The following is a 16,987-nucleotide window of genomic DNA, read 5'->3' as shown; positions in this document are numbered from 1 at the left end:
TGTTTTCCGTTTTCCTGCTTTCCAGCTTACTACAACATGGTTGTCTTCAAGTTCTTGATGAGCCGTTCCACTTAAGTTAACAAATTTACCGAATTTCCATAGTAATACTTACTATATTGTCCAATTGACTACTGTACACTCTTTAACCCTTATCCTCGAGTGGCTTCTTGGCCTTGATAAGCGATGATACCTATGTAAAATAAAACCCTATGTAAAATTTTAAAAAATGTAATAGAGACTTATGTATTTTATATAAAGATCAATAGTTAGTTCAGGAAATTTTTTAGAACTTCGATACAAGTTAAATAAAACCAAAACAGACCAGGAGGGCGCTTTATAAGGTTTCTGCCAAGCGGGATGAATCCAGAAAAATTAGTCTCAATTCGATGCTGACCCCTTTTTATAGGAATTTGATTTGTTTCAATTAAAAACGTATCAAATTTTGCTTTCGTGGGTAGACAATTACATAGAGTCACATTTTCATAGAATTTTCAATAGATATTATAAACCTTAGATTAACTTTAAATTTATGTTTGTTATTTTGATTACAGGAGTACATGTCGTATAACAAGTAATCTAAGTAGATATGCTGCATTTATAAACAATAAAGGTTTTGTATTTTTCTTTGTAGATTTTAGATGGACCAGAAAATCAACGAAAGCTGCTAGCGAAGAAATGTGGCCGCGAATTACCAGGACCAATTCAATCGACAACAAACCACGTAACCGTCATGTTCTTCTCAGACAACAGTAAAGAATACAAAGGATTTGAAATAGAATACACAGGTGATATATATATATTCTACCAAATCAAACTATATCAATATCAACGAAATATATATTTATATCTAAGCAGTTGTATTCTGTCGACATAAATACCATTATAAGAACTCAAGAAGCAGCAAAAACTCACCCCTATACTGTATATATCCTTAGATGCTATAAAGATTTCTACTAAAAATGTTTCTTCCTTAGAACTACAAGATTTTGAAATTCCTTCCCGGATCTTTGCTTCAACTGAAATGTAAACATACATCTCGCTGCTGAACTCGCTACATATTATACTTGTAAATTTAGTCTCAAATAATGGTGTCTTGCATACTGTGCCTTGTGTAATATATATATATATATATATATATATATATATATATATATATATATATATATATATATATATTATAAAGCTGAATATCCGCGCGTGTGTGTGTGTGTGTTTGTGTGTGATACGAATAGGCTCCTATATGGTTGACTACTTTAAAAAACTGATTACATATAATGATAGAAGAGTATCGAGACACAGAAATGGGTATGTTTGATCTGGCAGAACGGTGGTTCATTAAAATTGTGGGGTCTGCGTTCGCGCCTGATCCACAAAGTATCGAAATAAAAAAATTAAAAATTAAAAGAAAAAACGTTTACAAGTGTTTTTGATATAGATGTACATAAGAATACTTTGATAAGTATGTTTTAACTTAAATGGGGATGGTATGATAAAATTGTGGGGTCTGCGTTCGCGCCTGGCCTCCATAGAATGGAAATACGCACAAACTTTAATAAAGACTTTTCATATCTATCTGCGTAAGTATACTTTGATAATTATGTTTTAGTTTGAAGAAATATGGTATAATAAAATTATGGGGTGTTCGTTCGCATCTGACCTCCATAGAATGGAAATATGTCACAAAGTTTAACAAGGTTTTTTTATATATAGATCCACAGAATATTGTGATAAGTGTTTCAGTGTGAACAGGTATGGTATAATGAATCATGGGGTTTATCTATTTTATTTTTACTTTCATCATATTTTGCTTTGGTTTTGATACCCCCAAATTCGAAGCTCTCTCTTTACAACCTTTCCTTTTCATAACCTATCATAGTTTCATAAATCAGAGTCCATTTTCTGTAGGCTGTTTTTGAACCCAGTCAACGACGGTTACTTTTGCTAGTATATACATATACATATATATATATATATATATATATATATATATATATATATATATGTATGTATATATATATACATATATATATATATATGTATGTATATATATACATATTTAATTTTTATAGATATATATTTTTTCTTTTATATCATTTCTTCTCTCGTGTCTCCTCCCCCCCTTCTTTCCTTTTCCGCTTCTCTCCTCTCTATCTCTCAATTCAACTCTCGTTGATTTTAATATCTATATATGAAACAATATCTTTCCTTTTTTTATTTTACCTTTAATCGTCTGACGGTATAAGCAGAAAATCTTTATTCCGTCTATTGAAACAACTTGCGATGAGTTAAGTTAATACACTCAAAGTTGAAATAATAAAAAACACACACACACACACACATATATATATATATATATATATATATATATATATATATATATATATATATATATACGTTTTATTTTTTATTACCGTATCTTTCTGTTAAGTTACATTATTGTTTCAGCTACTTGGCCGTAAGTCTGAGGATGCTACAGACGGCCCAAAAAACGGCCAAGTAGCTGAAACAATAATGTAACTTAACAGAAAGATACGGCAATAAAAAAGAAAACGCATATCTGCTCTACAACGGTATTGAACACTTTCTTCAGTTTTTATTAATTACCATTTCCACTATATATATATTATTTTATTAATTACCATTTTCCACTATATATATATATAAGTTTAGTAGTTATATTTTAATTCTGAAAAAAAAACATATAGACACATATATTCTAATTAAGAATTTATTTTTGGACAAAAGGAATATATAGAAGGGGTTATGTTGATTTCCTTAATCCGTGGATTTTCAATAAAGGCTCATATCATCAGAGGAAATGAAATGCGGTTAGCAAAATGTGAATAGATACTTATTTTACTTTTCAGCACAAATATTGAAAATAGTTGTTTTAGTGGTGAGTGATAATTATATGGAAATACTTAAAAGAAAGGGATTTGATACAACCTGGGTAGTCCATTATCGGAAGGAGTACAATGTCCTCCGGAGTTATAAATCCAGGTAGGCAGAATATTGGTCCAGGGGAGAAGGCAGTAGTCCCATATATTTCCCTGAAAGTATTACTTCAAATAATATCTATCAGGATCTTTAATCTGATGTCTAATCAGTGTCTTATGTCGATTATATATATATATATATATATATATATATATATATATATATATATATATATAGAGAGAGAGAGAGAGAGAGAGAGAGAGAGAGAGAGAGAGAGAGAGAGAGAGAGGAATGCGCATCAGATGGGCGGATGAAATTCATTCGCCAAATCGAATAGTTTTAGATTAGCTTTTTGCCCTTTTAAAAATAATAAAATACGACACTTAACCTTATGTTTAAAATCTTATTCGAATTTTAATTACATAATTTTGAGTCTAGAAAATAAATAAAATTTAAAGCTTATGTTTAATGAGTTTTAAAGATAATATAAAAATATAAAAATTAAATAAGTTTTTTATATACTTTGTAATATTAAAAAACATTTAATATATTTAAGACTATAACTATATATATTTAAGATATATATCATGTTTATATATATGTATGTACGTATATATATTTATATATATATATATAAATATAAATATATATATATATATATATATATATATATAAAAGAAAGATATACTGTCTATTCCAAAACGAAAAAAAAAGTTTTTAATATCTATAATGTTTAGCTAAATACAAAAACCTTTTGATTTCCAAAACCTGTAACAGTAAATACGTAAAATTGAACACGTGGAGACGATGTGTAATTTTTTACCGAAAAACTATACAATAGTTTACAGTCGAAAACTTACTTCTATCCCCTCAAAAAAGGAGCTCCTTTAGCTTATCTCCACGTTTTCTAACGTAATAATGTATTTTCACTCGTTAAAACTGTCCGAGTTTGATAAAACATTTAATTCTACTGTGTTTAGTATAAATTATGTTTTTTATCTTACGAGTTCTTGAGTGTTTGTATTATTACCGTTATGTTTATGCAGTTGATGGGATTATATACCTCTTGTTTGACTCCCCATTCAAAATGAGGCCCCACGATTCTTGGCCAAGACAAAAAATATATAACTCTAAGCTGGTCTCTGTCATTTATATTTAAAAAAAACTATTTAAACAGTCATTCTAAAAATATACTTACTCCTTCCAAAATGGAAATTCCCATAAAGTTGTCGAAGTCCTGCAAATTCAAAGCCATAATAACTATAATGATGAGAGCAATACGATTGGATCTCAATGATCTTAATTGAGGCTGGCACAAGATAATGAATTTGGGGCATTAACTTAAGTTAAAACATCGTGTGTGAGAAAGATTTTCAAACTAATTCTCTTCGGGGAACCACCAAGTTTTGCTTGATTGCAAGAAATGAATACAGCAACAGGTGACGCGACTTATCTTTACTTCATAAAACTGTGAAAGCTGTAATTATTAATGAAAACTATTCAGAAAGGAAATGCTTGAACAAACGAGGAAGTATGGGGGGGGCTTTTTTACTTTTTTACTTTCAAAGTTCTTTCGATATAAAAAGTGTGTAAAATATGGCAAACATGTTTTTCATCAAAGCCCATCCAAACGCACATCATAAAAGTGTCCATTTTTAAGACACGTTTTTCTATTAAAAATGTTTTTTAGATTCATCTAATAACACTTAAAACGCACATCATAAAAGTGTCCATTTTTAAGACACGTTTTTCTATTAAAAATGGTTTTTAGATTCATCTAATAACACTTAAAACGCACATCATAAAAGTGTCCATTTTTAAGACACGTTTTTCTATTAAAAATGTTTTTAGATTCATCTAATAACTCTTAAAACGCACATCATAAAAGTGTCCATTTTTAAGACACGTTTTTCTATTAAAAATGGTTTTTAGATTCATCTAATAACACTTAAAACGCACATCGTAAAAGTGTCCATTTTTAAGACACGTTTTTCTATTAAAAATGGTTTTTAGATTCATCTAATAACACTTAAAACGCACATCATAAAAGTGTCCATTTTTAAGACACGTTTTTCTATTAAAAATGGTTTTTAGATTCATCTAATAACACTTAAAACGCACATCGTAAAAGTGTCCATTTTTAAGACACGTTTTTCTATTAAAAATGGTTTTTAGATTCATCTAATAACACTTAAAACGCACATCATAAAAGTGTCCATTTTTAAGACACGTTTTTCTATTAAAAATGGTTTTTAGATTCATCTAATAACACTTAAAACGCACATCATAAAAGTGTCCATTTTAAGACACGTTTTTCTATTAAAAATGGTTTTTAGATTCATCTAATAACACTTAAAATGCACATTATAAAAGTGTCCATTTTTAAGACACGTTTTTCTATTAAAAAATGGTTTTTAGATTCATCTAATAACACTTAAAACGCACATCATAAAAGTGTCCATTTTTAAGACACGTTTTTCTATTAAAAATGGTTTTTAGATTCATTTAATAACACTTAAAATGCACATCATAAAAGTGTCCATTTTTAAGACACGTTTTTCTATTAAAAATGGTTTTTATATTCATCTAATAACACTTAAAACGCACATCATAAAAGTGTCCATTTTTAAGACACGTTTTTCTATTAAAAATGGTTTTTAGATTCATCTAATAACACTTAAAGACACCTAAAAATCGCTATTACAATTAATTCTTCATTTCATTTTAAAATATCAATCTTACAATCACACTCACTTACAGACTAAGTAAGGCATTTTAGTTTTTAGCTAAAAGATTAAAAAAAACTTAAATAGTAGGAGCTAGAGATGCGATGTAAACGAATATAAAAATTATTGAACTGTATAAGTTACTCTTTTTCTTTCTCCGTAAGTTTAGCTTGCTACCTTTTTATTTCTTACTTTTTGCATGAAGTAAAATGGAACACAATTAATTGAATAGCTTATTGAAATAAAAAATAAATTATTTTATAAGTCGCGAATTCAGCATATTACCACTAGTGTAAATGGTTCCCTTTCGTTTGAAACCTTAGTGCAAAATATGAATATGTCATATAAACAGTAAACTTTTTAAAAGTTAATGTAGTCATAATAAAAGATTTTTAAAAAAAACTTACTGCATTATTTCTTTATTTTGAAACCATAAAAATAGCCAATTAAAAACGTAGTAATATATAACCGGATGGATATTTTACTACATGTTAAAAAACTTAAAAGCTATGAATAAAAGGGAGAATAATGGAGGGTTGTTGCATAGTAGAAAGAGTACACACACACACACACACACACACACACACACATATATATATATATATATATATATATATATATATATATATATATATATATATATATATATGACGGGAATCGGTGTGTCAACCGGTGTATATATACCTGCTATACATGGGTGTATAAAACATACATCCTCATTTTAGGACGCCATTCAAAATGTGTAGATACAACAAAAGCGATCCAAAGTATGATTTGACTGTCTAGACGCATATATGATAACTGTCCTCATTTTTAGTGTCATTTTCACAACGTTTCGGTCGATGTAGCCTCCAACTTTCTTCAGGTGCATCTTGTCGAAATCAGGAATCATTCTGTCGGACTCTGGAATCCAAAGATTGATTTATTTAAAGCCAATAAAATGCGGTTAATATACGAAACAGTAAATACTTGGTAGCTTGTACTCCACCCCTCCCAACAAATAACAACACATAATTTATATCAAACGCAATAGAATGAAATTCTCTTTCTGAACAGGAAAGTTTAACGCTTATCACATTTTATTTTATTTTAAACGATTTGAAACTATAAGGTTTGTCTCTTCGACATTCAACATTTTTGGATAACGATTTTATAATGTATAGACGTATTTTGATCAACCATTAAATATGATAACGAATATATAATGTATAGACGTATTTTGATCAACCATTAAATATGATAACGAATATATAATGTATAGACGTATTTTGATCACCATTAAATATGATAACGAATATCTGTATAGACGTATTTTGATCACCATTAAATATGATAACGAATATCTGTATAGACGTATTTTGATCACCATTAAATATGATAACGAATATATAATGTATAGACGTATTTTGATCACCATTAAATATCAAGTGGCAAAAAGACAGACATTTTAAGAGTATATGAAATCAAAATGTTCTGAATATTAAAACTTGGATAATTAGAAAGTGAATTTCGTTGTAATGCGTATATGTGTTGTAGTTTATGGGTTATGGACTGTTAACTTATCTGTATTTTTAACTAAATTGCTGTTCCTTTTCATTTTATGCACCAGGTATTTGTAACAATAACATCTCAATGGCCAATGCGACAATAGAAAGTCCAGGTTATCCTAAACTACCTCCACCTGGAATCAGTTGTGAGTGGATTATTGAGAGAACTGACCAGAAACGACCGGCCGTCGAGGTGACATCAATAAAACACACGTTTACTGTGTGTCCTCATTCTGGACTCAAGGTAGGATTATTTTACCCCTTTTCCATAACAATTAATCACAGTTAAAAATAACAGAAACTAGTAATTTATATAAAGCGCATTAAATTTAAATTCTCAGCCGAACTTGTACAGTTTTAATGTGTGGAATCTTTCAAAATTTCATTTCTATGAAGATTGTCTTATGGACATCTGAAAACCAAAATTGTGACTATCACTTAAGCGGAAAAGTAATTAAAAAATTATTTTTTCATTATTAACCCCAAGTGCGACTGGCAAACGATCATCTTGGTCAGCAATTTTGGTTTTAGGGCGTCGATAAGACAGCTGTCATCTAAATAATTTTTTTAAATAAAAACTAAACGGTTCGGAAGAGAATTTAATTTTAATTCATTTGCTATAAATTATTTTTTATTGCTGTTTTTATTTTTCTATTCTTTTAATTATTTTGTAATTTACTTATTTTATTTTAAAATATAACGGCAATACCGTTCTTTTTCTGGAAAAGAAACCATATGAATTGTTTCGTTGATTCCGTGCCAACTTTGTAATAGAATGCTTAGTAAAACTTTTAATAATTTACCAAAAATGAGATTTTATTTTTTATGCGATTACATATGCATAGTTTTTAAAAAGTTGGAATAAAAGAAATAATAATAGTAATATTTTAGACTTTATAGTGATGGATCAGTTTCGCATATAAATTTAACGTGAAACGATCATACACTTTTGGGCATTCATATGGTAATGATCACATACTTCCAGGCCAGATATGGTTTTTATAAACACATGCTTGTGACAAGAAGTTAAGTGACCATTTTACGTTAAATATATATGCGAAAGAGACAAACACTATAAAATATTGCTGCTTTATTTTATATTTTTTACCGCAAACTTTGTCAAGTGGTTTACACGTGGTTTTAAAGTGAAAAGTTTTCCCGTTTAGAAAATAGCCGTCTGAAATAATTTTTACATTTGCCATTTGAACTAGTACCGGACAACTGAACTCTAGATGGAAAATCTTTGCTAGAAAACCCGAATTCTTTGGATTGTGGCAGGTATTAACACGCTGGGTCAGAAATGACTTGAAAGTAATGGAAAGTTTCTAGATTAGTAAGGCGTGAATCGGTTTCATCGTGTATACAGGGGTACGTTATATGGTTCTTGAAATAGCGTAGGCAAAAAATAGAAGACAAAAAGCCAAAATAGGTCGGGAAAGATTGATTTCTTGATTATGGGTTTCAATGAAGCTGAACACTTTGCCTAATGATGTTCGACGCAGAGTAATCTCATCTCATGGACAATAACTATGCAGAAATCACTCATTAATAATGTTATATATTGTATATTTTCATTGCAATGTCCTCATACTTGAGTTGACGTTTTAATTTGGTACCAAAGCAATAGAGTCTAGATCATTAATGAAATGTCTTTTTGCGTATTAACTGTGGTATGTTGCTGGTTTTGTGCTGTTCTATGAGGTATATCCTTTCAGGTATCGTCTTCTTCCTTTGCGAAGGAGATTAGTTTATTGCAAATTGTCTGAGACACCCCATACGAGAGAATACTGATGGGTCAGTCAAACTATTTTCTGCAGGATAGATTTATCTTCTTTTAGGGCGCATACTCTTCAATCCCAATGTCTTACTCTTGTGTCACATCGTCACAAAAAGATAAAAACGTAACTGTAACTGATGAAGATCAACATCTTTATCCAAAAGCACGATATGGCTAAATCAAAGCTTAACAAAACGATTTCGCATTTGCAATATCGCTTTTCTTCTTCTTCCAAAATATGGCTTCAATTTTATAAAAGATTTATTGCTAAATGAATTCTGACAACATTTTTATCACAATGAATTCTTAACACACATCAAAAAATAAATTAAGTTGCCGATCATAATCGTAAGCGATACGAAGACTCAATTTTCCAAGGCTTCTATCTGTAGGCGTAGTAGGGCAACACTTACTTTTCTTTGTAAAAACAATTTGATCCAGTTAATAAACTATTGTTGATTATCCGACGATCTAAATATGAAATGGTGGGTTACGTGGTGAGAATGAGATTCATAAAATAGTTAAAGATTGTTGAGACTAGTGTTCAATCTATCATGCCCAAAAATTTAACGACAGTGTGTGCCAACCGGAAGTCTCCTTTTTATTCGGGCAGTCTATCTATTTTAAATGTGTATACATATTTAACCCCGATAATTAAAATGGTATCCATTTATTGATCATCAAGAGATATTTGCTTGCGAATTAGATCGAAGCATTACTAGTTCTAGCCGTTTATCCATGTGCCCATACTGACTACATTTTTTATGCAACCCTTATTACAAATCTGTGTTTGTTTTATAGTTTTTTTATGATTTTGTTCTAACTATAGATATAACATTCTATCGGGTGTCAGATGTTCATCCGTTATGTTATACTTGCTGATTAAAAGATCTTTTTTTTTTAAGATTCTAACTGTCTCTTTAAGTACAATTGTTTGTATCTATCCAAATATGAAATGGTGGGTTAGAGTGAGATTCGTGCACTTTCTTTTGGTTCACCCAGCATATTTGCCAAGTAGTTTTTGAAATTTTTTCAGCAGTACTATTACTCCTATGATTACTTAAATGGTAAGGATCTTTCTATGATTCCAGATTTTTTTTTTTTCATGTACTACTTAAGGTCTTCGTATTTCGCTACATTTTCCCTCTGAATTCTGTATAACCCAGCATCATTGGGGACACTAACTTCTACTAAGGTTGCTTCTTTCTCCTTCTTGTCCCATATCACTATGTCAGGTTTTATAGCTCCGTTTTCTAGGTACACAGCTAGAGGAATTGCATAGTGGATGTTATCTGACTTATTTCCAATTTGGTTTTTCTAGTACATGTTCCCAGCACTAACTGCTACATTCGATATTCAGCTTCTCACGGATTGTCCAGTAGAGATATTTTCGCACTCCATTTTATTTTATAATTAAAAAAAGGTGATGTTGTAAGTTTATTTTTTATTATAATTTCTTTTTTAAAATTGAATATGTGCTCGTGAATTGACAACTGTTTCTTTATGATTTATATACAGCAATTATTAAGAAAAACAAATGTGTTGTGTGTTGAGTTTTCATTGAAAAAAATCTAAATTCTTTAAATCAATAAGTTAGCTTTAAAAAGTTTTAGAATAAATTGCTAAAAAGTTGTTTTAAATTCGTCGTTATTTGTTTTTATTTTATTTTTTTATTTATTTTATTTATGTGTTTAAAAAATTTTCAACTACCGTAGAATTTCCACGGATTCTTTAGTCTTTATCATTTTTTAAACGAATGTCTATTCTCTCTCCTAACTGGCAATTATCTTAGTATCAGTTTGGATCATTACGTTTTTCTATTCGCCTGTTATACGAATCATTTCCATTCATTGATCGTTTAAACTATCCAGAAAATTACAGATGCAACTCTTCTGCGTGGGTTACTAACTTCTTGTGTGGTATTCACTTTTATAGCATCGTATTGACCGGTTTGTAGGTCCGAGAACAAACGAGAATTTGAAGTGGGTAGACATTAAACAGAATACGCATCTTGCCGATATGGTTACTGAAAGTTCGGCTAATCTACGAGCCAGCGAGGCGTATTTACACGGAGCGGAACCGTTCATTTCGGAAGAATATGTTCGTTAAGTACAGGGAAAAGGTTGAGGCCAAAATCACTGCTGAGACCGGCCTAGACTGACGGATAAGATTAGAAAAAAATACACACACACACACACACACACATATATATATGCTAGCAGACCACCCGGCGTTGTGTGGTCGTAAAATACGCATAAAAATATATTTTAATTTAAACAGAAACCGTTTAGACATGTGCATGCGAGTATTATTTGTTTTTAAACTGTTCACTTCTTGTGAGTTTAAAAAAAATAATAATCAAGCTGAGATCGAAACTAAAACCTAAAGACAGTGAGTGCAGTACGATAACCATTAGACCAGCGTTACACGCTGTTTAAAAAGAGTTTTCAAACTATTTATTCTTAATATAAGGAAGCTGTCATGTGAACTATTCACCAATTCGCATCCGTGAAGCATATAAACAGATAAAAATCCGACGACCCACATGTACCAATTTTTTAATTTTTAATCTTTAGCGGCCCTTTTTTCTGGATGAAAACAGATGAAAGTTTTTCACACTCTGAATATCCTATATACCAAATTTCAAGTCCGTAGATCAATAATTCGTTGAGTTTATGAGTTGAGAAGTGTCCTCACGCACCTCTTCACTTTATATATATATATATATATATATATATATATATATATATATATATATATATATATATATAAAGAATGTTTTAATTTTTATAGTGGCCTTTTGTATATTAAAATAATAAAAGAATAACGTATCACGAACATTTTCGACTCTTCGTTGACTCAGTATCAGTTGCGAAAGCCAGTGAACACGAGCATTTCAAGCCAGTTAGACGGCAAGGGGACGTTTTCACACTGTTCCAGGAAAGAAATTAACCATTTAAATTTCTCGGCGTCAGAATTAGCATCATAGGATAAAACTATATTACGTTAATCATTTTAAAATATCGCTACTGGTTTTATACGTCATCTGTAGTTTGTTTGTTCGGTTTTGATGAAAGTAGCTTCTTGTGTTTTTAGTTTTTCTTAAATTTGTTTTCGAATGCATCTTTAAGTGTTATTAACTAGAATTTCTTAAATTGAAATAAGATGCTTATATTTTTTGTAAATGCTTGTAAATTGAGCTAGAATTTACAAAATTCATGGTGAAGTGACGCGAAAAGGTAGTGGTAGTAAAACCAATGTACCTATCAGGTTTATTATTATTATTATTATTATTATTATTATTATTATTATTATTATTATTATTATTATGTTAGTTTCATTCCCTTAAGGTGCCTTTTAACTTGTTTATAACATCAACTTTTTCTAAAGTTTCAAGAGTTGAGATAAGTTTATTTTTATAAGATTTTGGGTCTTAAATTTCTCATAGTAAATAATGGGTCTGATTTTATTATTGTCAGTTGCAGATATGTGTCTGTATACAATATATGTGAATATAATTCAAGGTGTAATCTTAAGTATTATTATTTACCCACTAGGAGTTGTCACACAAGCCATCATCAAAGATTTATTTCTGAGAACAACTTTCTGGCGTTCTCTGGAGTCTGAGTGACAGCAAGTTTCCCCAGATTTCTAGTACTCTCCACTTCTTCCAATGACTTTAACAGTTGAATTTGCTTTGTCGCAACAGCCGCTTACCATTGATTTCTCGTTGGCGGTAACCATTGGTCTTCACTGGAATTTAGGTGGCAATAAGCCTTCCCAGGGCACTTATCTAGCAGAGGTCTGGCTAGTGTTTTCTCTCTTCAATCTTTCCATCCTCCTTGACTCCCCATCACATATTTGGTGTGGTGCCAGTTTATGGTGACACGCACAAAAATATATTATTTTTAGCTCACAAGGAGCTTTCACACAGGTCATCAAAGCTGAGTGAGAACAAGTCTACCCAGAGTTCCAGTACTCTTTACCTCTTTCAATAACATTTGCAAATAAATTTGTGTTATCGCAACAACCACTTACCATTGGTCTCTATTGGAATTTGAGTGGCAATAGACCTCTCCAAGGTCCGAGTTCTCTTCGCACTTGTCTAACGGAGGTCTGGTCAGCGCTCCCTCCTCAATCTTTCCATTCTCATTGACTCTTCTCGACTATTTGTCATCACTTTTTTGGAGGGTGATGGGGCAATGGGAGTGGATAGTGAGGGGAAAAAGAACTTATAGATATGCATCTTCAAAGTTCTTGGTTTCATGTAACGCTTCTTGTTGTTTTGCCTCTGCAGCAATTTGTCTATCCCGCGCATGTGGCTCAAGTGCATTAGTCTCCGCATTCAAGGGTTTTCCTTAATATTTCAGCCGTTTTTATTATTGTTATTCATTGGGTTTTCCAGCCATTTCTCTGCTGCCAATTTCTCCCATTCTTTTTTCAAGGCTTTTCGGAATTGTTACCATGCTCCGACTAATATAGGTATTATCTTGATTTTCTTCGTCATCCATATTCCTTTTAGCTCTCTGGCTAGCTCTGTGTATTTGCTCCGTTTCTCCTTTTCTTTGATATTCACTTTGTGTTCATCTGGAACAGTTCTACAGATATATATGAACAAGTTGAAATGCAAACTGTTCATTTCAACTTGCCGATATATTTTTAATTCTTTCTGCGTATGTTTAAATTCAATCAATTTCTTCAAATCGTTTAATATTAAATCTTTCTTACTTATCTCTTGATAGCTCTATCGGTACTAGACACTGTTGGAAGGCTGAATGTGTTGGTTTTTTAATCTAGCTAACAGCACCCAAGTCATTTTTGTTTTTAAATTTTTTAACTCATTACTATATATTCAATAGAGAATTGGTTCCGTAATAATAAATACGAAATTTGCACAAATCAAAATATATTTAATCGTACTTTAGGACTCGGTTAGGACTCGGTAGGGATATGTGCCCTGCTCCCGTTAGTTATTTGTAAACAGTCTTAAAACATTTTTTTTAAGTATTTCACTTGAAATTTATTTTTTGTAATTTAATTTTTTATGAGTAACAACTTAGTAAAGCAAAAAAAACAACTGAGTTAGTGAGATGAATAATAACGAAAATTTCTACATACTACCAACGTCAAAACAGAAAACAGCAATTCTTACTCCTTTGTCAGAAGTGCTGACAATGAACACAAAGAATGCGACGTAAACAATAGGCATAGAATTCTATGGGTCGCTTGCTCTTGCCGGTCACGGGACAGTACAAAATAGTTACAAAACATCATCCCCTTTCTATATTAAAAATGGCTTTCTAAATAATAGCGTTATTATTTCAACACGGTTCGTATCCTGAATAAATATCGAAATCATAATTATTCAACTATTATTATTATTACTACAATTACATATGTTCACATAATAATGTATTGTAAATAGTTTCACAAAATGAACATAACGAGCCTTTTGTATTCTTGGTTTCTCATGGAGGATAAAATGAAACAACTACTAGAAAATTATCATAATAAACACGTAAAGCCTTCACAGATTTGAATAAAATTTGGCGGAATTTTATGGAGGCGTTGGGATGTTAAATTAATACATTGAAGTACAATGATAATGTTGTAGCGAGCGAAGTTTACTCTTTGGTGTTCAAAATTAAAATAATTAAAAGGATTTTTGCGCATTGCTTTTTTGCGCATTACTTTTTTGCGCATTGCTTTTTTGCGCATGTCTTTTGCGCATTGCTTTTTTGCGCATGTCTTTTTGCGCATACACTCTATTAAATTAATAGAAACAAATAAACAAGCATATTAAATCAAATGCATTTATAGAAATTTATAAAAATCGTCGTTTTTGAATGCATAAAAAGTCAGATATTCATTCGATAAACAGCTGAGCCGAAATCCACGACAGCGCTAAGATCTACGTCGCCTCAGCCTCTATGTCAGGGCTTGGGTTCGCTGCTACCTCAACTGACGCATACACAGACATAAGTATACGTATATACTACGCCGTCGGAATAAATATACTACAAACTTTTAGCAATTACATGGTTCCCAAACATTCGCGTGAAATGGCATTACATTTGGCATGAAAACCTCTTGCAATGCTGGATGGAATGCAATTAGGAATACTAATTAGTAAGCATAAATAAAGCCAGAAACAGCCATTCGCATGCAGGAACAAGACTAAAGACCGCCCACTAAGTGCATCTTTTACTGGCAATGTATAAACGAAGAACACATCAAGAAAACGATGCAATGAAACTTGATTTGTCTCCTTGTTGATATGTCGACCCTTTTGTGTATTATTTTCTATCAAACTTGAATATTTATTGTTGACGAATCGATATTACAGTGGAAAATTAATTCTCTTACCACTAATGGCAACTTGATCCGAAAGATATTTTAGTCCATGTCACTAACGATTGCGCTACTCCCACCTGGCACAGAAAACGTACACTAACAAAATAAAAAAAAATAGAGTATCGAAAAAGAATGGAAAGCATCTCACGTGGGAAGAGAACAAGGACAGTAAAAGACATTAACAGACACAAAAAAAAGATATATTCTAACAGTTTTGTTAATTGACAAAACCATCTTTTGTGTCGCATCTTAAAAACAAAATGCTCATCTCATTCAAATCAACCGAACCATGTTACCCGTCAATCTTAGTTAAATGACATTTAAACATTGGAACTTCAGTTGGAAAAGATCGTAAAACCATTACTTGTAAATACAAAAAAAAGACATAACAGCAACATTGCGCGTTATATCTTCACGTTATTTCGGGTTCTTAGTGATTGAAGACAGGTTTATGTTCCTCGCTTTTTTTTTATATAAAATTTGCCATTACGAAGACATACTTGGACATTCAGGCTATTCCCCTTAGATTACATTATTATGTCCTTACGAAAAAAGTCTGGAAACTTATTGAAGGTACCTATTACCATTATTCAGGCCATTATGCAGATATACTAGGTTATGTTTCCGTAATGTTTCCAGACCTTTTCCGTAAGAGCATATTTATTGATAGTACCCACATGAAACTCTAGTCCTCTTCAAAGCAATCTCCTCCGACTGCAATGCACTTGTTGTAGTGTTCCAACAACTTCTGGACGTCCCCACGGAAGTCTTCTTGTGTGAACGTGTCAGTGACCCTCATCACAGCCTCTTTTATCTCCTCAATTGTCTCATAACGACCGCCTCTTAAGTTTTCCTTGAGCTTATTGAATAAGCAAAAGTCACAGCGAACAAGGTCTGGACTATATAGAGAGTGAAGAACTGATGAATAAAGACGAAATGCGTATGAATATAAAACAATATTCGGTTTTCATTTTGTAATTTTTATTTTTATTTTAGATTATTATTCCATAATTTAGTTGGATAAATTCTTTAGGGGATAAAATGCAGAACATTCTGCTCAGCTTAATTGCATATCTATTTTTATAACTTACTACACACACGTGCACGCACGCACACATATAGTTTTTTCTTTAAAGATTCCACGTTAATAAGAATATATATACACAAAAATTTACTCATTTTCGGAAAGTTTTTCTTTTATTAGTCACAACATTGTGTACAATTATTTTAACCGCCGAAAGAAGAATGTAACTGTTCATCAAATTATAATTTGCACAACATTAAACTTCATCAGTGCGTCGAAAAAAAAAACAATGTTACAAAATTTTTACAGTAGGTTCTCTAGAGGGCAATGTGGAATGACATATTTTGGACTACGTTACTGCATGGAGGCATGTAAAGCTTCCTCCCGGGCGATTTCACGGATTTGGGGGGCAATAAAAAATATGGGAGTGTGAAGTATTCGTTGATCATCAGTCAATCTCGGGCAACATCGGGTCTCCCTGCTAGTATATATATATATATATATATATATATATATATATATATATATATATATATATATATATATTAAATGCGATATAATGTATTCTACTTCCAAGAACAATTTAGCAGCTAAACTGAAACGGTTTAAAATTTAGCCATGT

At 31.2% G+C, this 16,987-nt stretch overlaps 1 protein-coding gene across 3 annotated transcripts in view; it reads left to right on the top strand.

Moving 5' to 3' along the window:
• Positions 1 to 16,987, top strand: part of LOC145260389 (uncharacterized) — a 649,016-nt gene that overhangs the window by 338,347 nt on the left and 293,682 nt on the right. For all 3 annotated transcript variants that reach the window (XM_080118365.1, XM_080118344.1, XM_080118355.1), the window contains exons 5-6: positions 632 to 785; positions 7,273 to 7,454. In XM_080118365.1, coding sequence (XP_079974491.1) covers positions 632 to 785; positions 7,273 to 7,454 — 336 coding nt within the window. The remainder of the gene's footprint in view (positions 1 to 631; positions 786 to 7,272; positions 7,455 to 16,987) is intronic.

The sequence above is a fragment of the Euprymna scolopes genome, chromosome 3 (assembly GCF_053919585.1).
Source record: "Euprymna scolopes isolate OS-2025 chromosome 3, ASM5391958v1, whole genome shotgun sequence".
Classification (NCBI taxonomy): Eukaryota; Metazoa; Mollusca; class Cephalopoda; order Sepiida; family Sepiolidae; genus Euprymna; species Euprymna scolopes.
This window is presented reverse-complemented; position numbering and strand designations above follow the sequence as displayed.